The sequence below is a fragment of the Oncorhynchus mykiss genome, chromosome 2, assembly GCF_057628025.1.
Source record: "Oncorhynchus mykiss isolate SJ-2025 chromosome 2, ASM5762802v1, whole genome shotgun sequence".
NCBI lineage: Eukaryota > Metazoa > Chordata > Actinopteri > Salmoniformes > Salmonidae > Oncorhynchus > Oncorhynchus mykiss.
Window position 1 is genome coordinate 6,669,817 of NC_143023.1, and position 25,588 is coordinate 6,695,404.

General features: G+C 41.1%; 2 protein-coding genes across 7 annotated transcripts in view; one reads left to right on the top strand and one right to left on the bottom strand.

Moving 5' to 3' along the window:
- Positions 1 to 16: 16 nt before the first annotated feature.
- On the bottom strand, positions 17 to 7,455 carry LOC149984781 (uncharacterized). 3 transcript variants are annotated; one of them, XM_090186683.1, is made up of 7 exons: positions 7,300 to 7,444; positions 6,493 to 6,871; positions 6,087 to 6,261; positions 5,558 to 5,733; positions 5,145 to 5,241; positions 1,384 to 1,428; positions 17 to 1,303 (listed from the first exon to the last, which is right to left on the bottom strand). In XM_090186683.1, exons 1-7 carry the CDS (start codon positions 7,369 to 7,371, stop codon positions 1,291 to 1,293), a joined length of 957 nt encoding a protein of 318 aa, XP_090042809.1. In that variant the 5' UTR covers positions 7,372 to 7,444; the 3' UTR covers positions 17 to 1,290. The 3 variants fall into 3 exon arrangements, with proteins under 3 accessions (XP_090042809.1, XP_090042807.1, XP_090042806.1); XM_090186681.1 differs by having other exon boundaries at positions 17 to 1,428; positions 6,090 to 6,261; positions 7,300 to 7,455; XM_090186680.1 differs by having other exon boundaries at positions 17 to 1,428.
- Positions 7,456 to 12,642: 5,187 nt separating this feature from the next.
- Positions 12,643 to 25,588, top strand: part of LOC110520720 (jumonji and AT-rich interaction domain containing 2a) — a 96,693-nt gene continuing 83,747 nt past the window's right edge. For 3 of the 4 annotated variants that reach the window (XR_005034689.2, XR_016483723.1, XM_036935963.2), the window contains exon 1: positions 12,653 to 13,324. Coding sequence is in view for 2 of the 4 variants with exons in the window: in XM_036935963.2 (XP_036791858.2) it covers positions 13,280 to 13,324 (45 nt within the window). In the remaining 2 variants the exon portion in view is untranslated. Of the gene's footprint in view, positions 13,325 to 25,588 lie in introns of all 4 variants that reach the window. The other variant, XM_036935962.2, reaches the window with a different exon arrangement.

Genomic DNA, 25,588 nt, shown 5'->3' on the forward strand with positions numbered 1-25,588 from the left:
AATACACAAAAAAAAATACAGGTGTGTCAAGTTGTTTATTTTTGCAGTTAGAAATACAGCGTGCATAATGCTCTAAACCTTTATAATCAGTGGTTATAATGAGTTAAATCAACAGTCAATATGAAGTGATATAAATTACAGTACATTTCCATGTCTGAGAAGGCATATTCACCATTCAGAAGCAATATATTCAATTTCTATCCAACATTCTATTATCTATAGTGTCATAACTTCTAGAGAATTTTCCAGGGCGGAGCTATGATTTGGTGCTTATTAATGTGGATGGCGAAGACTTCTCTGATCAGTGACACTGCTGCATTGTGGTGGCTAAGTCACCAATACTGATTATCTCATTTTCCTCCTCTCCTTTCCTTCATCCCCGTCCTCCTTCCTTCCACATTCTGCTAGATCAGTGATGGTGGAAGTTAGGACCCTCTAAGGCAGGTCTTCTACAACAATGGTTCCCAAACTGAGAGGTCGGAATTCAGTCCGGCTTTAAACTTACTTTTGAAAGTTGTAATAGTAGAATGCACAAGCTGCAATTGTGAAATTGGGTGGTGCATCATCAGTTCCTCTTGTCATGTGTGATTGCAGACCTTAGAGAGCTATGTATAAATAACTGGTCAGAAATGTCCAGATCAACTAGCCCATGTCAGCTAACGTTTTTTTTATTATTATTTTTTATCCCATAAATATTGTGGTCATTTTTTTATCACACAAATATCACATGTATACACATTAGACATGGCAAAATGTACGGAAATGCAAGAATATTTTTGCTTTAAAACTGCAACATTTTATTGCACCCCATGACAGAATGTGTTGAATTGCAGGAAATAAGCTTTAAACCTGCAAAATTCTCTCCACCAACCAGAGGGGTGTGAACAGTTTGTGTCATGAACATTGCTTGTGCCCATAGAAATAGACATGGCGCGGGATGTTCCCCAATGCTGGAAGGGGGGCACCCCGAGGACCCCGGAGGGCCGCATTGAAAGTGTTGTATTTCCTTGCCGTCAAAATGTGAGAAAAAAAATAGTCCTTTATCCATCATTTTAGAAATTTGCTCCCTGACTGTGTAGCTCTAATTTCGGGGATTATTAGCGAGCTGGACACGGTCAAGATACTGTATGAATGTTTCCTAAATATTTGATGCTACTCGTCTTCGGGGCCGTATGTTTGACACCCCTGCTCTAAGGCATGGCAGCTAGTTATAACTGGCATGGAGGGTCCAGGGTGATTCCTGAGGAATAGGGAGAAGTTGCCTCTTCTCTGACCTACACCTTGACCTCATCAGGAGGATGGTTCCCTCCTAGCACTGCCAGGGCGTTGGTCACCATCTTCTCCACCATTATCTGCGTCGTCTCAACGGAGTGGGTCCCTATGTGGGGCATGATGATGACATTTGGAAGAGCAGCAAGGGGGTGGCCTCTGTCCAGGAAAAAATAAACAGAAATGTGTTATTTGAGGGTTATACAAGTGCCTAAAGAAAGTATTTTCAAAAATGTAACTAGGCCTCTCAGGAACCTTCACTTTTTTCTTGGTAGATTTGGCTTTGTGTTGTAGGTTATTGTTCTGCCAAAGCAGGTTTTCCTCTACGATTGTGCTTAGCTCCATCCTGCTTTTTTTCATCCTGAAAAACACCCCGTCTTTGCCAATGTCAAACATACCCACACCAGCTTGAAAATAAAGAGGCAGTTACTCAGTGATGTGTTGGATTCGCCCCAAACATAAGGCTTTGCATTTAGGCCAAAAAAAGTGTATTCCTTTGCCATGTTTTAGTTTTTTTTTACAGTATTATTTTAGTGCCTTTATCCATACATATACTGTATATGAATGTTTTGGGAAAAATGTATTCTGTATATTTGTATTCCTCTTTTCACTCTGTCGTTTAGGTTATTGTGGGGTCACTACAATGTTGTTGATCCATCCTCCGTTTTCTCCCATAACAGCCACTAAGCTCTGTAGCTGTTTTAAAATTCCCAATGGCCTCATGGTGACATTCCTAAGCAGTTTCCTTCCTGTCCTGCAGCTCAGTTCAGAAGGACGACTGCATCTTTGATGTGTTTGGGTGATTTAATACATCATCCACAGCATAATTATTAACTTGACTAAGATATATTCAATGTCCGATTTGTTATTGTTACCCATCTACCAATCACTGTCCTTCTTTATGAGGCTTTCGAAAAGCTCCCTGGTCTTTGTAGTTGAATCCGTGCTTGAAATACTTGACTGAGTGACCTTAAAGATGCTGTATGTACTGTATGGGGGACAGAGGAAGGGGTAGTCATTAAAAAATCATGTCAACCTCTATCTACAACCTCCCACTCTCACACAGAGTGAGTCCATATAACTTAAGTGATTTCTTAAGCCACATTTTTACTTCTGAACTAATTTAGGTTTGCCCAAACAAAGGGGGTGAATACTTATTGAATTTCTATATTTTAGTTATGTAATTTGTATTAATTTGTAACATTTTCACTTTGACATTACGGAGTACTCTGGAGCGCTTGAGGGGTTCATGGTATCAGTCTAACATTGGTAGGGGTTTAGGGTATCAGTCTAACATTGGTAGGGGTTTAGGGTATCAGTCTAACATTGGTAGGGGTTTAGGGTATCAGTCTAACATTGGTAGGGGTTTAGGGTATCAGTCTAACATTGGTAGGGGTATAGGGTATCAGTCTTACATTGGTAGAGGTTCAGGGTATCAGTCTAACATTGGTAGGGGTATAGGGTATCAGTCTTACATTGGTAGGGGTTTAGGGTATCAGTTTAACATTGGTAGGGGTTCATGGTATCAGTCTAACATTGGTAGGGGTTTAGGGTATCAGTCTAACATTGGTAGGGGTTCATGGTATCAGTCTAACATTGGTAGGGGTTTAGGGTATCAGTCTAACATTGGTAGGGGTTCATGGTATCAGTCTAACATTGGTAGGGGTTTAGGGTATCAGTCTAACATTGGTAGGGGTTCATGGTATCAGTCTAACATTGGTAAGGGTTTAGGGTATCAGTCTAACATTGGTAGGGGTTTAGGGTATCAGTCTAACATTGGTAGGGGTTTAGGGTATCAGTCTAACATTGGTAAGGGTTTAGGGTATCAGTCTAACATTGGTAGGGGTTTAGGGTATCTGTCTAACATTGGTAGGGGTTAATGGTATCAGTCTAACATTGGTAGGGGTTCATGGTATCAGTCTAACATTGGTAAGGGTTTAGGGTATCAGTCTAACATTGGTAGGGGTTTAGGGTATCAGTCTAACATTGGTAAGGGTTTAGGGTATCAGTCTAACATTGGTAGGGGTTTAGGGTATCAGTCTAACATTGGTAGGGGTTCATGGTATCAGTCTAACATTGGTAGGGGTTCATGGTATCAGTCTAACATTGGTAGGGGTTTAGGGTATCAGTCTAACATTGGTAGGGGTTTAGGGTATCAGTCTAACATTGGTAGGGGTTCATGGTATCAGTCTAACATTGGTAGGGGTTTAGGGTATCAGTCTAACATTGGTAGGGGTTCATGGTATCAGTCTAACATTGGTAGGGGTTTAGGGTATCAGTCTAACATTGGTAAGGGTTTAGGGTATCAGTCTAACATTGGTAGGGGTTTAGGGTATCAGTCTAACATTGGTAGGGGTTAATGGTATCAGTCTAACATTGGTAGGGGTTCATGGTATCAGTCTAACATTGGTAGGGGTTCATGGTATCAGTCTAACATTGGTAAGGGTTCAGGGTATCAGTCTAACATTGGTAGGGGTTTAGGGTATCAGTCTAACATTGGTAGGGGTTCATGGTATCAGTCTAACATTGGTAGGGGTTCATGGTATCAGTCTAACATTGGTAGGGGTTTAGGGTATCAGTCTAACATTGGTAGGGGTTCATGGTATCAGTCTAACATTGGTAGGGGTTCATGGTATCAGTCTAACATTGGTAGGGGTTCATGGTATCAGTCTAATATTGGTAGGGGTTAATGGTATCAGTCTAACATTGGTAGGGGTTCATGGTATCAGTCTAAGATTGGTAGGGGTTCATGGTATCAGTCTAACATTGGTAGGGGTTCAGGGTATCAGTCTAACATTGGTAGGGGTTCATGGTATCAGTCTAACATTGGAAGGGGTTCATGGTATCAGTCTAACATTGGTAAGGGTTTAGGGTATCAGTCTAACATTGGTAGGGGTTTAGGGTATCAGTCTAACATTGGTAGGGGTTTAGGGTATCAGTCTAACATTGGTAAGGGTTTAGGGTATCAGTCTAACATTGGTAGGGGTTTAGGGTATCAGTCTAACATTGGTAGGGGTTAATGGTATCAGTCTAACATTGGTAGGGGTTCATGGTATCAGTCTAACATTGGTAAGGGTTTAGGGTATCAGTCTAACATTGGTAAGGGTTTAGGGTATCAGTCTAACATTGGTAGGGGTTTAGGGTATCAGTCTAACATTGGTAGGGGTTTAGGGTATCAGTCTAACATTGGTAGGGGTTAATGGTATCAGTCTAACATTGGTAGGGGTTCATGGTATCAGTCTAACATTGGTAGGGGTTCATGGTATCAGTCTAACATTGGTAGGGGTTCATGGTATCAGTCTAACATTGGTAGGGGTTCATGGTATCAGTCTAACATTGGTAGGGGTTCAGGGTATCAGTCTAACATTGGTAGGGGTTTAGGGTATCAGTCTAACATTGGTAGGGGTTCAGGGTATCAGTCTAACATTGGTAGGGGTTCATGGTATCAGTCTAACATTGGTAGGGGTTCAGGGTATCAGTCTAACATTGGTAGGGGTTCATGGTATCAGTCTAACATTGGTAGGGGTTCATGGTATCAGTCTAACATTGGTAAGGGTTTAGGGTATCAGTCTAACATTGGTAGGGGTTTAGGGTATCAGTCTAACATTGGTAGGGGTTTAGGGTATCAGTCTAACATTGGTAGGGGTTCATGGTATCAGTCTAACATTGGTAGGGGTTTAGGGTATCAGTCTAACATTGGTAGGGGTTTAGGGTATCAGTCTAACATTGGTAGGGGTTTAGGGTATCAGTCTAACATTGGTAGGGGTTTATGGTATCAGTCTAACATTGGTAGGGGTTCAGGGTATCAGTCTAACATTGGTAGGGGTTCATGGTATCAGTCTAACATTGGTAGGGGTTCATGGTATCAGTCTAACATTGGTAGGGGTTCAGGATAAGTCACATCCAGTGCAGCAGCTCTGATCACTTTCTTCAGGAGGGCTTCCACCAACGCATCTTGGTCTACAACGAGGCCTGTGAAAACAAATGCTCCAATGTTTATTACATTTGTTATGGCCAGTTAAGAGTCTGATCACAATAACTTTAGGGTGAATCTAACTTTAGGTCCTTGTGTGTGGCTCACATTTTGTACAATACTCTAATTTACATCCATGCATGATTTACGTGAAAGTCGTAAGTTCTTCCGCCCATAGATCTCAGGTCAGGATTTAGTCTTATGTGTGTCAGGTCCATAGATATAGAATCACTGACTTACTGCTACGGGGACACTCATAATGACCTGAATGGGGAGGGCCATTCTACTTATTCTAACTCTATGGTCTGGTCATACCTCTACTGATGTTGATGAGAGTGCTGGTAGGTTTCATCATGGCTAGTTCCTTGGCACCGATCAGTTTCTGGGTGGCAGGTGACAGGTTCACCACCACCATCACAAAGTCTGACTGCTGGAGCAGATCCTCCATGTTGGCACAGTACATCGCTCCCACTGCTCTCTCTTCCTCTTTCCTGGAAAGAAAGAAAATACAAGTAAAGAAACTACAATCACATTGTCTTCAGAATAAATGAAAGATGAAAGAAGTCTGTTTGGGTACTGAGTCTGTGTTACAGTGAGTTTAGAGTTCAAATCCTAATTTAGTTTGAATAAGTAAATGAGTAGTAAATGAATGAACAGGGTGAATGTGTAGCTTTCAGAATCACACAGCAGACCAATGTCTAAACCTAAACCTTAACCACAGCCATTCTACTGTCTAGATTGAGTAACGTCCTGCTGATTTAATTTGACCTGTATTTGATGTACTTTGGATGTGAGGTGTCTTTGCGTGTGTTTGGGAAGTATGTCCAATCCAATGTATTATTACCACCTGCGGTTCCTGTTATGATAGAGGATCTTCATATCAAATGCCTGGGCCCTCCTGGCCACCTTGTATCCTATCCTCCCCATACCGATGATGCCCAGGGTGGCCCCGCTGACGTCCATACCCATGGAGCTCTCTGGCAAGTCCTCATTGTTGTGGGTTAGGGTGTAATGGTGACCTGTAGGAATATGATAAGGAATAGAAGGGGTTTCATTCTGTCACTTTATGGGCGGGTTCCCCCGGAAACAGATTAAGACTAGTCCTGGATTAAAAAGCACTTTCAATAGAGATTCTTCATTGATCATTCTTCTTAATCCAGAACTAGACTTCATCTGTGTATGGGAAACTGGCCCTATATGTTTGAATGAGAAACGACTAACTCTGAGTTTCTGACATACAGTAGGCCTACCTTCGACGATCTTCCTTGCAGACGCCAGCATCAAACCCATCCCGATGTCGGCAGTGGCATTGTCAACAACATGAGGGGTGTTGCACACCTTCACCCCAAAGCTGTTGATCATGGGTATGTCCAGATGGTTCACTCCCACCCCTCCGTTAACCACCACCTTGAGGTTAGGCAGAGACTGCATCAGACCTCTGTCAACTTTCAGGGTAACGCCCCATACAAACACTGCTTTGACCTGTTCTGACAGATTCTTCTGGTCTAGCAGGAATGTCTCGTATGGGATAATGGTGAAGTGTTTCTCGACAACAGGTGCAAAGCATTTGTAGATGCCTCCATGTGCTCCGAAGGTAGTGGCCAGTATGCAGGGCTTCTCCATGTTGATCTGAATGAGAATAAATCAACCATAGCATTTGAATGATTCTATTTATATTCTATATATATATATATATATTCTAATCATTCTATTTCAATGGCATTCAACATAACGTTTATGGAACAATAAACGGAGAAGAACGCTTTGGATATCACTATAATCGTCAACTGTTTTCACAATTGTTTCAAAATGTAGAACAATACAATAGAGTAGGCATTTCAGATTGTAAATGGATTCTAACCGATTCTAATCATTCCAAAAGATCATTCACTGTTTAAGTAAACCTTCTTCAGGTTTAACGGTCAATCTATTGTATGTCGAGATTCGTCTGCAACAGTCCGCTATCAAAGCTCAGAAGTCATTACGTAAACAAAATAGTCTAAAGAAACATTTTCTTCGTCAAGACATGATCATAAAACTATATTTAACTTCCTTACCAGTTGGGATATTGTGCGCGTTCCTCCAAATGACAGCAGTGGAGTCTTCGATCTGTGTATCAAATGGAACATGTCATGTCTGTCTGACAGCCAGGCGCGATTAATCAACTACCGTTTCACCGATGAAAGGCGGCTTTAGTCTGTGAAATATTCACAGGGCTCTGTACAACATGCCAATGGGAAGAAGACAAACATTAATCCACTAACCCACTCTGTCCTACATAACAGAGTATGTAGCGACAGATAATCAACTCAAGAGAGATAGAGTTCTAAAACTTCTCTCTCTCAAACGGATAACCTCATTCAAACTGTGTGTGGTATGCATTAGTGTGTTTACATGTTGACTTCATGTCATGTTTAAGTCTAAAACATCTACATCAGACTGTCCTAAAAAATCATCAGACTGTCCTACAACATCATCATCATCAGACTGTCCTAAAACATTAGCATCGGACTGTCCTAAAACAACAGCAGACTGTCCTAAAACATCATCATCAGACTGTTCTAAAACATCATCATCAGACTGTCCTAAAACATCATCAGACTGTCCTAAAACATCAACACAGACTGTGTGTGTGTGTATGTGTGTGTGTGTGTGTGTGTGTGTGTGTGTGTGTGTGTGTGTGTGTGTGTGCGTGCGTGCGTGCGTGCGTGCGTGTGTGTGTGTGTTAGTTTCATGAGAATCAGAGTTTGCATTTGTATTTATTTGTTTACTTGTAATGACCAAGATGACTAATGACCAAGATGACTAATGACCAAGATGACTAATGACCAAGATGACTAATGACCAAGATGACTAATGACCAAGATGACTAATGACCAAGATGACTAATGACCAAGATGACTAATGACCAAGATGACTAATGACCAAGATGACTAATGACCACGATGACTAATGACCAAGATGACTAATGACCAAGATGACTAATGACCAAGATGACTAATGACCAAGATGACTAATGACCAAGATGACTAATGACCAAGATGACTAATGACCAAGATGACTAATGACCAAGATGACTAAAAGTAAATCCAGTTTCAGGAAGCCTGTCCATATGTCCAGCAGGGGGAATAATACACACGTCCCACAGAGCTCGAGATCTGCCTCATTCATTTCTAATGATCAGCTAGTATTGCTCTGGTCATGTTATACTGCCCTTCCTTACTTTTCCAAGAATGAATGAAGCCTTTAGAGGTGGACTATCAGATCATTTGTCAACTCAAGTCTAAATGCCAGCTCACATGATTGTAATGAGGGGTCCACCTTGGCCTATACACCTGAAATCAAGTTGTCATGACAAACGTCACCAACCATCCTGTCACCCCCCCCACACACACACACACACCACACACACTTTAAATACACCAGTGAAACCATTAGAATGTGAATATAGACATTAATAGTCTACAACCTCCCCCTTTCTTTCCTCATTCACAGTCTAACAGTAGGCTCTCTGTTTCTAATGTAGAAATGTAAACTAAGGTCCTCATTCGCAGTCTAACAGTAGGCTCTCTGTTTCTAATTTAGAAATGTAAACTAAGGTCCTCATTTAGACAGGCTTTGAGGACCTGCCAAACGTTCTTTAGCATTGTCCTCATTAATTTCTAATGATCAGCTAATGATCAGGTAGTATTCCTCTGGTCATGTTATACTGCCCTTCCTTACTTTAACAAGAATGAATGACTGAGGGAGTGATTTACTGAGTGAATGACTGAATGAATGACTGACTAAACAACTGAATGAATGACTGAATGAATGACTGAGGGAGTGATTTACTGAGTGAATGACTGAATGAATGACTGACTAAACAACTGAATGAATGACTGAGTGAGTGATTTACTGAGTGAATGACTGAATGAATGACTGACTAAACAACTGAATGAATGACTGAGTGAGTGATTTACTGAGTGAATGACTGAATGAATGACTGACTAAACAACTGAATGAATGACTGAGTAAATATTATACTTGACTAAAATAAATATTTTCTTAACTCTATTTTCATAAAACTCCATTGTTGGTTAAGGGTTTGTAAGTAAGCATTTTAAGGTAAGGTACCTGTTGTATTCGGCGCATGTGACAAATAAAATTGGATTTGAGTGAATGACTGTCTTCTTTTGGTCAAACTGATGCAACTCATTTCCCGTTAACCTGTTTGGGCCCTTGTGCCTCATACCTAACATGCCATGTACAATCTTAAGGAATTCACACACCTGCTATTCCTATCACTCGTTTATTTGCCTTCGTGGATTTTAAAGGAAATGATTTGTGTATGGAAACTTTCTCTAGCCCAAATGCTTTCCCCAATCCTATGCTTTAAACCCCTGATGACGTGAAGAGTGTGCAAGTGCACACTCCTGGAAAAGGGTGCAAAATCGGGACGCAACCATTCAGAAGTGAGCGAGGCAGCTCAAGTTCTCTACATGGTTCCTCCCCTCCTGTTGCCGGTTGGTTCAGTGACAGCCTGACCCCAGTCAGTCACCCCTGTGTCGGCCCCATAATTAATGCTGATGTCCAATGCCCCCTATGGTCTTCTGGGCTTGGTCCCTGAAGGACTGTGTCTGTAGACAAACAGTAAAGGCCCTGTCAGTATAGTCAGGCCCCAGATGTAAGCCCTGAAGGACTGTGTCTGTAGACAGACAGTAAAGGCCCTGTCAGTATAGTCAGGCCCCAGATGTAAGCCCTGAAGAACTGTGTCTGTAGACAGACAGTAAAGGCCCTGTCAGTACAGTCAGGCCCCAGATGTAAGCCCTGAAGGACTGTGTCTGTAGACAGACAGTAAAGGCCCTGTCAGTATAGTCAGGCCCCAGATGTAAGCCCTGAAGGACTGTGTCTGTAGACAGACAGTAAAGGCCCTGTCAGTATAGTCAGGCCCCAGATGTAAGCCCTGAAGGACTGTGTCTGTAGACAGACAGTAAAGGCCCTGTCAGTATAGTCAGGCCCCAGATGTAAGCCCTGAAGGACTGTGTCTGTAGACAGACAGTAAAGGCCCTGTCAGTATAGTCAGGCCCCAGATGTAAGCCCTGAAGGACTGTGTCTGTAGACAGACAGTAAAGGCCCTGTCAGTATAGTCAGGCCCCAGATGTAAGCCCTGAAGGACTGTGTCTGTAGACAGACAGTAAAGGCCCTGTCAGTACAGTCAGGCCCCAGATGTAAGCCCTGAAGGACAGTGTCTGTAGACAGACAGTAAAGGCCCTGTCAGTATAGTCAGGCCCCAGATGTAAGCCCTGAAGGACTGTGTCTGTAGACAGACAGTAAAGGCCCTGTCAGTATAGTCAGGCCCCAGATGTAAGCCCTGAAGGACAGTGTCTGTAGACAGACAGTAAAGGCCCTGTCAGTATAGTCAGGCCCCAGATGTAAGCCCTGAAGGACTGTGTCTGTAGACAGACAGTAAAGGCCCTGTAAAGCCCATACTGTTGGTCTTGAGGCCTACTATAGAATAACACAGCTTTACAACACTAAAAGTTGATCTCTACAAATGGAAAACAACATGCTGTAAATCAGCGTTGAAGGACAACAGTCCCTCTAATGATGCTGCTGAAACCAGTCTATGAATCACAAGAGGGGTTTGTGTTGTATAAAAAGGCTAAGCTCAACATCAAACTAAATCAATGATGACTGTAACATATTAGTCATGTGTGTATGGCCTTGGGCCACGGCTAGATTCTTGTCTCAAAAGCCCCTGAGAAAACATACAGGAATGTATTGGGGTTCTGAAATATAATACAAAAAAACTGGATGGACTCCTGCAGGCAGTGATCAGTCTAGATGCTTGTAAATCAAAGTGCTTCTTTGGGCCCTGCATTTCATTTATAGTGCACTACTTTTGACCAGGGCTCATAGGACTCTGGTCGAATGTAGTGCACTATTTTTGGGAATAGGGTGTCATGTGGAACACAGTTTATATTACCCATTTATAGCGAGGGATAATGGTCAGTTGAGTTGAAGGATGTGGTTGACTGCAGGGCCTAATGAATTCTGCATCAGCTCCAGTCTGTGGACCTTTAGAGGCTGACTACCAGATCATTTGTCAACTCAAGTCTAAACGCCAGTTCACATCATTGTAATGAGGGGTCCACCTTGGCTAACACACCTGAAATCAAGTCGTCATGACAAACGTCACCAACCGTTCAGTAACCCCCCCCCCCCCTCCCCACACACACACACACTTTAAATACACCAGTGAAATCATTAGAATGTGAATATAGACATTAATAGTCTACAACCTCCCCCTTTCATTCCTCATTCGCAGTCTAACAGTAGGCTCTCTGTTTCTAATTTAGAAATGTAAACTAAGGTCCTCATTTAGACAGGCTTTGAGGACCTGCCAAACTTTCTTTAGCATTGTCCTCATGCAGCTGCATGTACTTTCCTTCTCAGTTTATTCCTGCAGAGACATGACTCCACCCCTGTATTAGTCTCTCTCTCTTTCTCCCCCCCCCCTCTCTCTCGCTCTCTCTCTCCCTTTCTCTCTTTCTCACTCTCTCTCTCTCTCGCTCTCTCTCTCTCTTTCTCACTCTCGCTCTCTCGCTCTCTCTCCCTCTCTCTCTCCCTTTCTCTCTCTTTTGCACTCTCTCTCTCCCTCTCTCTCAATTCAATTCAATTTAAGGGCTTTATTGGTATGGGAAACATATGTTTACATTGCCATAGCAGGTGAAATAGTTCATAAACAAAAGTGAAATAAACAATCATAATTAACAGTAAACATAACACTCACAAACGTTTCAGAGGAATAGAGACATTTCAAATGTCATATTATGGCTGTGTACAGTGTTGTAATGATGTCTCTCTCTCTCTCTCTCTCTCTCAATTCAATTTCAATTTAAGGGCTTTCTTGGCATGGGAAATGTAAGTTTACATGTCCAAAGCAAGTGAAATACATCATTAACAAAAGTGAAATAAACAATAATCTCTCCCTCTCTCTCACGTTCTTGTCTGTTGGTCAGTGATTTCAATAGGTGTTGGACATCCCATTTTTCCCAGTTTCTTATTTGCCACCATGCACCAGAGTCAACATCCCTCCGTGTAGCTTATCTCACACTCACATCAATACATATATAGACTGTGTAGCCCTTGTTCTGCAACTCAACAAAATAAACATTGTCATTCGTATGGTAAATACATTGTGACCATGTAATTACAATGTTAGCGGCTACATTGTTTGTATTTCTAACTTGGTTATTAAGTGTGCACTCTTTATTGATGGGCCTATTTTAATACATTTTAAATTATGAATAAAGGTACAATACAATAATATAGTATATCGCATTGTAAATGTTATTTATTGATATGGAAATAATTTAGGAGGCCCGTCCATGGATCTTCGAGGGATGTATCGCGACATTGCTCCTCACGCCAGATGACTGTGTTTGTATTTTCACCCAGTCCCTAACGTGGTACTGTATTCCTCGAGACTCACCGCTGGGGCATATTCCCCGGTCTATCGCGGTAGGAAGACGCTGCAGATAACCCCATGCCGTTACCATTACTAGCGGTGTGGGAGAGTTAACTCGTCGTCTGGCAGACACCGCTGAAACGTGTTTCTGGATTTTGGATAATTTTTTTTCGAGGGGGAAGCATTTTTTTGTACCTTTTAACTCCCGTCTGTGATATTCTTCAACACGGAATCTGCTGGGCCCTCAAAGCGTGTTTGATTTGTGCCTCGAGGATATCCAGGATACATGCCCTTTTCATTCGCATAATGGGAGATTGTCCGGTTCGTTGTTATGCATATGTTATAACGCCGTGATTTCAATTTGTGTTTCTTGCCGTGGATTGCAAAATTGGAATTTCTCTCCCAGGCGACTCAGCGAAAAGGGAAGTAGAGACAGCGTGAGAGAGAGAGAGGGAGAGAGTGGGGATAAAGACACTGCCACCTCGCTGGATCACACCACGGGATTTAAATAATTGCATGTTCTAAAAAAAGGATATACATGTGGCTGCTATTCGGTGTTTAACCGAACCAATCCGGTTTGCAGGATGAGTAAAGACAGACCCAAAAGGAACATCATACAGAAGAAATACGTAAGTATATTCTAAATGTGTTCTGAAATGCTTAATATCGTTCCAAAACATCTCTCTTGCTAATGGATAACGTCATATAAACTGTGTGTGGTATGCATTAGTGTGTTTACAAATTGGTTTCATGTCATTTTTTTTGTCCTAAAACATCAACATCAGACTGTCCTAAAACATCAACATCAGACTGTCCTAAAACATCAACATCAGACTGTCCTGAAACATCCACATCAGACTGTCCTAAAACATCAACATCAGATGTCCTAAAACATCAACACCACACTGTTCTATAACTTTAGACTGTCCTAAAACATCAACATCAGACTGTCCTAAAACATCAACATCAAACTGTCCTAAAACATCAACATCAGACTGTCCTAAAACATCAACATCAGACTGTCCTAAAACATCAACATCAGACTGTCCTACAACATCAACACCAGACTGTCCTAAAACATCAACATCAGACTGTCCTAAAACATCAACATCAGACTGTCCTAAAACATCAACATCAGACTGTCCTACAACATCAACATCAGACTGTCCTAAAACATCAACATCAGACTGTCCTAAAACATCAACATCAGACTGTCCTAAAACATCAACATCAGACTGTCCTAAAACATCAACATCAGACTGTCCTAAAACATCAACATCAGACTGTCCTGAAACATCCACATCAGACTGTCCTAAAACATCAACATCAGATGTCCTAAAACATCAACACCACACTGTTCTATAACTTTAGACTGTCCTAAAACATCAACATCAGACTGTCCTAAAACATCAACATCAAACTGTCCTAAAACATCAACATCAGACTGTCCTAAAACATCAACATCAGACTGTCCTAAAACATCAACATCAGACTGTCCTACAAAATCAACACCAGACTGTCCTAAAACATCAACATCAGACTGTCCTAAAACATCAACATCAGACTGTCCTAAAACATCAACATCAGACTGTCCTACAACATCAACATCAGACTGTCCTAAAACATCAACATCAGACTGTCCTAAAACATCAACATCAGACTGTCCTAAAACATCAACATCAGACTGTCCTAAAACATCAACATCAGATGTCCTAAAACATCAACACCACACTGTTCTAAAACTTTAGATTGTCCTAAAATATCAACATTCGACTGTCCTACAACATCAACATCAGACTGTCCTAAAACATCAACACCATCCTGTTCTAAAACTTCAGACTGTCCTAAAACATCAACATCAGATTGTCCTAAAACATCAACACCATGCTGTTCTAAAACTTCAGACTTTCCTAAAACATCAACATCAGACTGTCCTAAAACATCAACATAAGACTGTCCTAAAACACCAACACCATACTGTTCTTAAACTTCAGACTGTCCTAAAACATCAACACCAGACTATTCTAAAACATCAGTACCATACTGTTCTAAAACTTCAAACTGTCCTAAAACATCAACATCAGCCTGTCCTAAAATATCAACAGCAGACTGTCCTAAAACACCAACATCAGACTGTCTTAAAACATCAGCACCATACTGTTCTAAAACTTCAGACGGTCCTAAAACATCAACATCAGACTGCCCAAAATAATCAACATCAGACTGTCCTAAAACATTAACATCAGACTGTCCTAAAACATCAACACCAGACTGTCCTAAAACATCAACATCAAACTGTCCTAAAACATCAATATCAGACTGTCCTAAAAAAAACATACTGTCCTAAAACATTAACATCAGACTGTCCAAAAACAACAACACCATACTGTCCTAAAACATTAACATCAGACTGTCCTAAAACAACAACACCATACTGTCTTAAAACATTAACATCAGACTGTCCAAAAACAACAACATTAGACTGTCCTAAATCAGCAGACTATCCCTAAAACATCAACATAAGACTGGCCTAAAACATCAACATCAGACTGTTCTAAAACATCAACAGCAGACTGTCCTAAAACAACAACACCATACTGTCTTAAAACATTAACATCAGACTGTCCTAAAACATCAGCACCATACTGTTCTAAAACTTCAGCCTGTCCTAAAATATCAACACGAGACTGTCCAAAAACATCAACATAAGACTATCCTAAAACATCAACACCATACTGTCCTTTAAACATCAACAGCAGACTGTCCTAAAACAACAACACCATACTGTCCTAAAACAACACCACCATACTGTCCTAAAACATTAACATCAGACTGCCCAAAAACAACAACACCATACTGCCCTAAAACATCAACATCAGACTGCCCAAAATAATCAACATCAGACTGTCCTAAAACATCAACATCAGACTGTCCTAAAACATCAACATCAGACTGTCCCAAAACAGCAGACTATCCTAAAACATCAACATCAGACTGTCCTAAAACATCAACATCAGACTTTCCAAAAACAACAACACCATACTGCCCTAAAACATCAACATCAGACTGCCCAAAATAATCAACATCAGACTGTCCTAAAACATCAACATCAGACTGTCCTAAAACATCAACATCAGACTGTCCCAAAACAGCAGACTATCCTAAAACATCAACATCAGACTGTCCTACAACATCAACACCAGACTGTCCTAAAACATCAACATCAGACTGTCCTAAAACATCAACATCAGACTGTCCTAAAACATCAACATCAGACTGTCCTACAACATCAACATCAGACTGTCCTAAAACATCAACATCAGACTGTCCTAAAACATCAACATCAGACTGTCCTAAAACATCAACATCAGACTGTCCTAAAACATCAACATCAGACTGTCCTGAAACATCCACATCAGACTGTCCTAAAACATCAACATCAGATGTCCTAAAACATCAACACCACACTGTTCTATAACTTTAGACTGTCCTAAAACATCAACATCAGACTGTCCTAAAACATCAACATCAAACTGTCCTAAAACATCAACATCAGACTGTCCTAAAACATCAACATCAGACTGTCCTAAAACATCAACATCAGACTGTCCTACAAAATCAACACCAGACTGTCCTAAAACATCAACATCAGACTGTCCTAAAACATCAACATCAGACTGTCCTAAAACATCAACATCAGACTGTCCTACAACATCAACATCAGACTGTCCTAAAACATCAACATCAGACTGTCCTAAAACATCAACATCAGACTGTCCTAAAACATCAACATCAGACTGTCCTAAAACATCAACATCAGATGTCCTAAAACATCAACACCACACTGTTCTAAAACTTTAGATTGTCCTAAAATATCAACATTCGACTGTCCTACAACATCAACATCAGACTGTCCTAAAACATCAACACCATCCTGTTCTAAAACTTCAGACTGTCCTAAAACATCAACATCAGATTGTCCTAAAACATCAACACCATGCTGTTCTAAAACTTCAGACTTTCCTAAAACATCAACATCAGACTGTCCTAAAACATCAACATAAGACTGTCCTAAAACACCAACACCATACTGTTCTTAAACTTCAGACTGTCCTAAAACATCAACACCAGACTATTCTAAAACATCAGTACCATACTGTTCTAAAACTTCAAACTGTCCTAAAACATCAACATCAGCCTGTCCTAAAATATCAACAGCAGACTGTCCTAAAACACCAACATCAGACTGTCTTAAAACATCAGCACCATACTGTTCTAAAACTTCAGACGGTCCTAAAACATCAACATCAGACTGTCCTAAAACATTAACATCAGACTGTCCTAAAACATCAACACCAGACTGTCCTAAAACATCAACATCAAACTGTCCTAAAACATCAATATCAGACTGTCCTAAAAAAAACATACTGTCCTAAAACATTAACATCAGACTGTCCAAAAACAACAACACCATACTGTCCTAAAACATTAACATCAGACTGTCCTAAAACAACAACACCATACTGTCTTAAAACATTAACATCAGACTGTCCAAAAACAACAACATTAGACTGTCCTAAATCAGCAGACTATCCCTAAAACATCAACATAAGACTGGCCTAAAACATCAACATCAGACTGTTCTAAAACATCAACAGCAGACTGTCCTAAAACAACAACACCATACTGTCTTAAAACATTAACATCAGACTGTCCTAAAACATCAGCACCATACTGTTCTAAAACTTCAGCCTGTCCTAAAATATCAACACGAGACTGTCCAAAAACATCAACATAAGACTATCCTAAAACATCAACACCATACTGTCCTTTAAACATCAACAGCAGACTGTCCTAAAACAACAACACCATACTGTCCTAAAACAACACCACCATACTGTCCTAAAACATTAACATCAGACTGCCCAAAAACAACAACACCATACTGCCCTAAAACATCAACATCAGACTGCCCAAAATAATCAACATCAGACTGTCCTAAAACATCAACATCAGACTGTCCTAAAACATCAACATCAGACTGTCCCAAAACAGCAGACTATCCTAAAACATCAACATCAGACTGTCCTAAAACATCAACATCAGACTTTCCAAAAACAACAACACCATACTGTCCTTTAAACATCAACATCAGACTGTCCTAAAACATTAACATCAGACTGTCCTAAAACATTAACATCAGACTGTCCTAAAACATTAACATCAGACTGTCCTAAAACAGCAGACGATCCCTAAAACATCAACATAAGACTGGCCTAAAACATTAACATCAGACTGTCCAAAAACAACAACACCATACTGTCCTAAAACATAAACATCAGACTGTCCCAAAACAGCAGACTATCCTAAAACATCAACCTCAAACTGTCCTAAAACATCAATATCAGTCTGTCCTAAAACAGCAGACGATCCCTAAAACATCAACATCAGACTGTCCAAAAACAACAACACCATACTGTCCTAAAACATTAACATCAGACTGTCCTAAAACAACAACACCATACTGTCCTAAAACATTAACATCAGACTGTCCAAAAACAACAACATCAGACTGTCCTAAAACAGCAGACTATCCCTAAAACATCAACATAAGACTGGCCTAAAACATCAACATCAGACTGTTCTAAAACATCAACAGCAGACTGTCCTAAAACAACAACACCATACTGTCCTAGAACATTAACATCAGACTGTCCTAAAACATCAGCACCATACTGTTCTAAAACTTCAGCCTGTCCTAAAATATCAACACGAGACTGTCCAAAAACATCAACATAAGACTATCCTAAAACATCAACACCATACTGTCCTTTAAACAACAACACCATACTGTCCTTTAAACAGCAACAGCAGACTGTCCTAAAACAACACCACCATACTGTCCTAAAACATTAACATCAGACTGTCCAAAAACAACAACACCATACTGTCCTAAACATAAACATCAGACTGTCCAAAAACAGCAGACTATCCTAAAACAACACCACCATACTGTCCTAAAACATTAACATCAGACTGTCCAAAAACAACAACACCATACTGCCCTAAAACATCAACATCAGACTGTCCAAAATAATCAACATCAGACTGTCCTAAAACATCAACATCAGACTGTCCAAAATAATCAACATCAGACTGTCCTAAAACATCAACATCAGACTGTCCCAAAACAGCAGACTATCCTAAAACATCAACATCAGACTGTCCTAAAACATCAACATCAGAATGTCCAAAAACAACAACACCATACTGTCCTTTAAACATCAACATCAGACTGTCCTAAAACATTAACATCAGACTGTCCTAAAACATCAACATCAGACTGTCCTAAAACATCAACAGCAGACTATCATAAAACATCAACACTGGACTGTCCTAAAACATCAGACTGTCCTAAAACATCAGACTGTCCTAAAACATCAACAGCAGACTATCCTAAAACATCAACAGTAGACTGTCCTAAAACACCAACATCAGACTGTCCTAAAACATCAACATCAGACTGTCCTAAAACATCAACATCAGATGTCCTAAAACATCAACATCAGACTATCCTAAAACATCAATATCAGACTGTCCTAAATAATCAACATCAGACTGTCCTAAAACATCAACATCAAACTGTCCTAAATAATCAACATCAGACTGTCCTAAAAAACATACTGTTCTAAAACATTAACATCAGACTGTCCAAAAACAACAACACCATACTGTCCTAAAACATTAACACCAGACTGTCCAAAAACAACAACATCAGACTGTCCTAAAACAGCAGACTATCCCTAAAACATCAACATAAGACTGGCCTAAAACATCAACATCAGACTGTTCTAAAACATCAACAGCAGACTGTCCTAAAACAACAACACCATACTGTCTTAAAACATTAACATCAGACTGTCCTAAAACATCAACACCAGACTGTCCTAAAACATCAACATCAGACTGTCCTAAAACATCAGACTGTCCTAAAACATCAGACTGTCCTAAAACATCAACACTAGACTGTTCTAAAACATCAGACTGTCCTAAAACATCAACATCAGACTGTCCTAAAACATCAGACTGTCCTAAAACATCAGACTGTCCTAAAACATCAACACTAGACTGTTCTAAAACATCAGACTGTCCTAAAACATTAACATCAGACTGTCCTAAAACATCAACAGCAGACTGTCCTAAAACTTCAGACTGTCCTAAAACATCAACATCAGACTGTCCTAAAACATCAGACTGTCCTAAAACATCAACAGCAGACTGTCCTAAAACATCAACATCAGACTGTTCTAAAACATCAACATCAGACTGTCCTAAAACATCAACATCAGACTGTCCTAAAACATCAACATCAGACTGTCCTAAAACATCAGACTGTCCTAAAACATCAACATCAAACTGTCCTAAAACATCAACATCACACTGTCCTAAAACATCAACATCAGACTGTCCTAAAACATCAACATCAGACTGTCCTACAACATCAGACTGTCCTAAAACATCAACAGCAGACTGTCCTAAAACATCAACATCACTGTCCTAAAACATCAGACTGTCCTAAAACATCAACATCAGACTGTCCTAAAACATCATCATCAGACTGTCCTAAAACATCAACATCAGACTGTCCTACAACATCAAACAGCTTTTCTCAGTCAGTTACTTAATTCTGAGAATAAGATATTTTCACCATTTTATTTTTAATTTTATATGACCAATCCAGTGCTGTCTCTCTATGGTGGTTCTAGTGTGTGTGTGTGTGTGTGTGTGTGTGTGTGTGTGTGTGTGTGTGTGTGTGTGTGTGTGTGTGAATCCCAGAATGAGCCCCGATCCACAATTTACAACATCACATGTATAGTTGATGATTTATATTCAAAAACCCGAATTGTCTTTCAGAAAATGTAATATATTTTATGACTTGTAGTATGATCATATGGGGACTAATGCAGACTGTAAGACATTAGGGGCCTGTGGCGAAAGTTAATGTGTCCAATTTCCTGTGCATATGCTGATTTGAAGATGTTTAAACAATTCGCAACCTATCCTCATTTGACTTCTTCCCCAATTTAGCTAATTTATTGTGCCCATTGTTCCAACAATGTTATTGCATTAATTCATCATTTTACTTTCCAATCAACCTTATTCAGCAAGTATCAGACAGGACATTTATTTAATAGCTCTAACTAATAATAGGTGGAATTTTCCTTGAATCCTACAGCAACAGGAGATATTTCTATGGTGTAAATATTATTCACAACTAGTGTCACACCTACTGTAATTACATTCCTTTTCCAGTTGTCTTCCACCTCAACAGGGCTCCCGGGTGGTGCAGCGGTCTAAGGCACTGCATCTCAGTGCAGACCCTGGTTTGATTCCAGGCTGTATCACAACTGGCTGTGATTGGGAGTCCCATTGGGCGGCGCACAATTGGCCTGTCTGGGTTTGGCCCAGGGTAGGCTGTCATTGCAAAAAATATTTTTTTCTTAACTGACTTGCCTGGTTAAAAAATTTTTTACAAAATAATTCTAACACGAGGTGTCATGTCCTAAAGTGCTTCCTACTGTTCTTGTTCACTCATATCTCTTCTATGGTTCATATTTTCCAAAGAAAAAAAAAAAAAAAAAAACTCCTGTCTAGTTTTCGGTAAAAGTTTATCAGAAATGCAGTAAGTCGGCCACTAAAACAAACAAAGTGGACTTCTTCTTTGAACCTGCACTCAGACAAGCACTTGCCCTTGTCGTTTAACTTCCTCTGAATGAGCGTAGGATTGTTATTACTGAGGCTTTGTTTAAGGGCTGAGACACACCAGCAAGCGGTTCCTGGCTGAGAGTAATAGAACGTCATGTAGTATCGCGTGAAAAATGTCGGCAGACCTCTACAGCAGGTGGTCCCTAAAGCAATGTGTGCTGAACGATCGGCAGACCTCTACAGCGGGTGGTCCCTAAAGCAATGTGTGCTGAACGATCGGCAGACCTCTACAGCGGGTGGTCCCTAAAGCAATGTGTGCTGAACGATCGGCAGACCTCTACAGCAGGTGGTCCCTAAAGCAATGTGTGCTGAACGATCGGCAGACCTCTACAGCGGGTGGTCCCTAAAGCAATGTGTGCTGAACGATCGGCAGACCTCTACAGCGGGTGGTCCCTAAAGCAATGTGTGCTGAACGATCGGCAGACGTCTACAGCGGGTGGTCCCTAAAGCAATGTGTGCTGAACGATCGGCAGACCTCTACAGCAGGTGGTCCCTAAAGCAATGTGTGCTGAACGATCGGCAGACCTCTACAGCAGGTGGTCCCTAAAGCAATGTGTGCTGAACGATCGGCAGACGTCTACAGCGGGTGGTCCCTAAAGCAATGTGTGCTGAACGATCGGCAGACCTCTACAGCAGGTGGTCCCTAAAGCAATGTGTGCTGAACGATCGGCAGACCTCTACAGCAGGTGGTCCCTAAAGCAATGTGTGCTGAACGATCGGCAGACCTCTACAGCAGGTGGTCCCTAAAGCAATGTGTGCTGAACGATCGGCAGAGGTCTACAGCGGGTGGTCCCTAAAGCAATGTCTGCTGAACGATCGGCAGACCTCTACAGCAGGTGGTCCCTAAAGCAATGTGTGCTGAACGATCGGCAGACCTCTACAGCAGGTGGTCCCTAAAGCAATGTGTGCTGAACGATCGGCAGTCTCTACAGCGGGTGGTCCCTAAAGCAATGTGTGCTGAACGATCGGCAGACGAACGCTAGATCCACATTCGGTGCGATGTGTGCGAGCTGAAAGAAGGCCTCACTGAAAGAACAAGCAGGCTCTGATGGCTACAATCATACCTGATTTGTGAACAGTTCTATGCCAAGGACATACTGTGTTACCATTATATAATAAACATAACCAGACCAAGAACAGGAATCACTGATTTCCCATAACACAAAATTGCATTTTAAAGTGTACATTTTTGCACTTTTAAGTCATTTTTGTTTGAATACCATATTGCCCCTTTAACGGTTGAAAATTAATTTGGGTATCGAGTTTCTTGGGCAACATATTGGCAGGACTTTTTAAATGATTTCCTCTGATATTTGCTGGACTTTTCACTTTCTCAAGTTATTATTCACAATTCATAAAGAAAAACAACATAATGAGAGACGAGGGGTGTTAAACATTGAAAGTGTTGTTTTAATGAACGACAGTAGTTAAAGCTTCAGAACAGTACATCAAAGAGGATATTATAGAGGATAACAGGGCTCCTCTGTGTAGTTGCCTCAGTGCAGCCCCTCAGCCGGTCTAAAGCCTAATTCATTGGTGTGTGGTGGGGTAAGCACAGCTGCCACTGCTGGGCCTTTACACATGTAAAGAGGCTGGCATAGCCTACGTCCCAAATGGCACCCTATTCCCTATATAGTGCACTACTTTTGACCAGGGCCCAATGGTGCAATTGACCAAATCCCAGTGGGCAATTTGACCAGAGCTCTATGGTCCCTGATCTAAAGTACTGCACTATATAGGGAACAGGGGGACATTTGGGACACAGTCACGCTGTTTTATCAGGCGCACAAGTGAGGAGGGCCAAGTTGAAGTATGTGCTTCAGTGTGTGGCGGAACCAGACAGACACAGAGCAGCAGAGGGTTGTGTGGCCGGACCAGTGCCATGGAGAGAGAGAGGACAGACACAGAGCAGCAGAGGGGTGTGTGGCCTGGCCAGCGCCATGGAGAGAGAGGACAGACAGACACAGAGCAGCAGAGAGGTGTGTGGCCTGGCCAGCGACATGGAGAGAGAGAGAGAGAGAGAGAGAGGACAGACAGACACAGAGCAGCAGAGGGGTGTGTGGCCTGGCTAGCGCCATGTAGAGAGAGAGGACAGACAGACAGGAGGCCTGCAGCTGGAAAGACTAAGGCTTGTCCCAAATGACTCCCTATTCCCTATATAGTATACAACTTTTGACCAGGGCCCATAGGGAATGAGGTGCCATTTGGGACACTACCTTAAACCCTCCCTAACTACAAGGCTGACTCATTGTGTCAGAGCCAAAATAGATTTGATCTAAATACTGTTTTAGACGCGGGAGTGGAGTCATCGTGAAGACAGATGGAAATGTAACTAGATTGACACATAGTTGCAACAGGAGAAGCCCAGGGAGATCCAAATGGAGAAATGGAGGAATGAACTCGGATGAACGAACAAGACGAGTTTGTTATTTTATTTCTTGGCCTGGGAAGTTGTGAGCTGTGATTTTGCTGCCAATAGGGAATGTTCCACTTCGCTGCGTAGTCGCCGGGGTTTCTCCCTGAATTAGATGTGCAGTGTCAGCAGTAAACAGTCTTTCTCCTAACACAGTCAGGCAATCGTTTTGCTTTTGTTTACACAGTTTGACAGTTGTCTGTTATGTAATGGGTGTATTAGCTGTCTACAGGGCAGTTACAAATGACATAATCAGAGGAGCTTTATCAGTGTCATACAGTCTCATGGCTAAATCAGTGTTCAGGACATTACGGTTAATCAAATAGCTACTTTGACTTTGATTTAAAGGCCTACTTTGATTTAAATGACTACTTTGATTTAAGGGCCTACTTTGATTTAAAGGCCTACTTTGATTTAAAGGCCTACTTTGATTTAAGGGCCTACTTTGATTTAAAGGCCTACTTTGATTTAAAGGCCTACTTTGATTTAAAGGTCTACTTTGATTTAAGGGCCTACTTTGATTTAAAGGCCTACTTTGATTTAAGGGCCTACTTTGATTTAAAGGCCTACTTTGATTTAAGGGTCTACACATTTCTACTCTTGTATCAAAGGGTTTTCAGGCCCTTTTTATAGAGTGGAGTGAGATGTGATTCCAGTAGTGAGCAGAACTGCCAGTAAAACAATCAGATATCAGTCAGTAGCTTTATTATTCAAATCAGGTTAATAGAAACTAGGGGATTTGTCAACGTCTTCAAGATAATTGTACGGGATTTATAATACATCTGAGCTAGATTACGGCAAGCCTTTTGGAATATTGAATCATTTCCTCAATCTCTACGTTTAATCCATACTGGATACCATAGATGTTGAGAGAAGTGAAAACATCGAAAAGAGACTTTTACTTTCAGATGAATTTATAGTTCAGTATTTCTTTCCTTCAGGAAAAGCAGCAGGGAGGTTTATTGACAAAACAGAGGTAGTTCTGATACAGAACAGGATTCTACAGGGTTCTACATAGAATGCGAGAGTGGGACACAAAGGAGAGGCAGTTTTCATCTTAGGGATTGTCAACAGATAAACACAGACTACTCCCCCACAGACAGATTTATACTTCAGCATTGTTACGAGGTGATGAAGAAGGACCGATACATCCAGACTACTCCCCACAGACAGATTTATACTTCAGCATTGTTACGAGGTGATGAAGAAGGACCGATACATCCAGACTACTCCCCACAGACAGATTTATACTTCAGCATTGTTACGAGGTGATGAAGAAGGACCGATACATCCAGACTACTCCCCACAGACAGATTTATACTTCAGCATTGTTACGAGGTGATGAAGAAGGACCGATACATCCAGACTACTCCCCACAGACAGATTTATACTTCAGCATTGTTACGAGGTGATGAAGAAGGACCGATACATCCAGACTACTCCCCACAGACAGATTTATACTTCAGCATTGTTACGAGGTGATGAAGAAGGACCGATACATCCAGACTACTCCCCACAGACAGATTTATACTTCAGCATTGTTACGAGGTGATGAAGAAGGACCGATACATCCAGACTACTCCCCACAGACAGATTTATACTTCAGCATTGTTACGAGGTGATGAAGAAGGACCGATACATCCAGACTACTCCCCACAGACAGATTTATACTTCAGCATTGTTACGAGGTGATGAAGAAGGACCGATACATCCA

Bases quoted from the DNA above. Each gene is read 5' to 3' on its own strand.
- LOC149984781 (XM_090186680.1), bottom strand. From the start codon at position 7,371: ATGTTCCATTTGATACACAGATCGAAGACTCCACTGCTGTCATTTGGA. The intron at 5,734-6,086 runs GTAATAATACAT...CTTTCTTTCCAG, and splicing joins CATAACAGGAACCGCAGGTG to GAAAGAGGAAGAGAGAGCAG. The intron at 5,242-5,557 runs GTATGACCAGAC...TTGTTTTCACAG, and splicing joins TCTCATCAACATCAGTAGAG to GCCTCGTTGTAGACCAAGAT.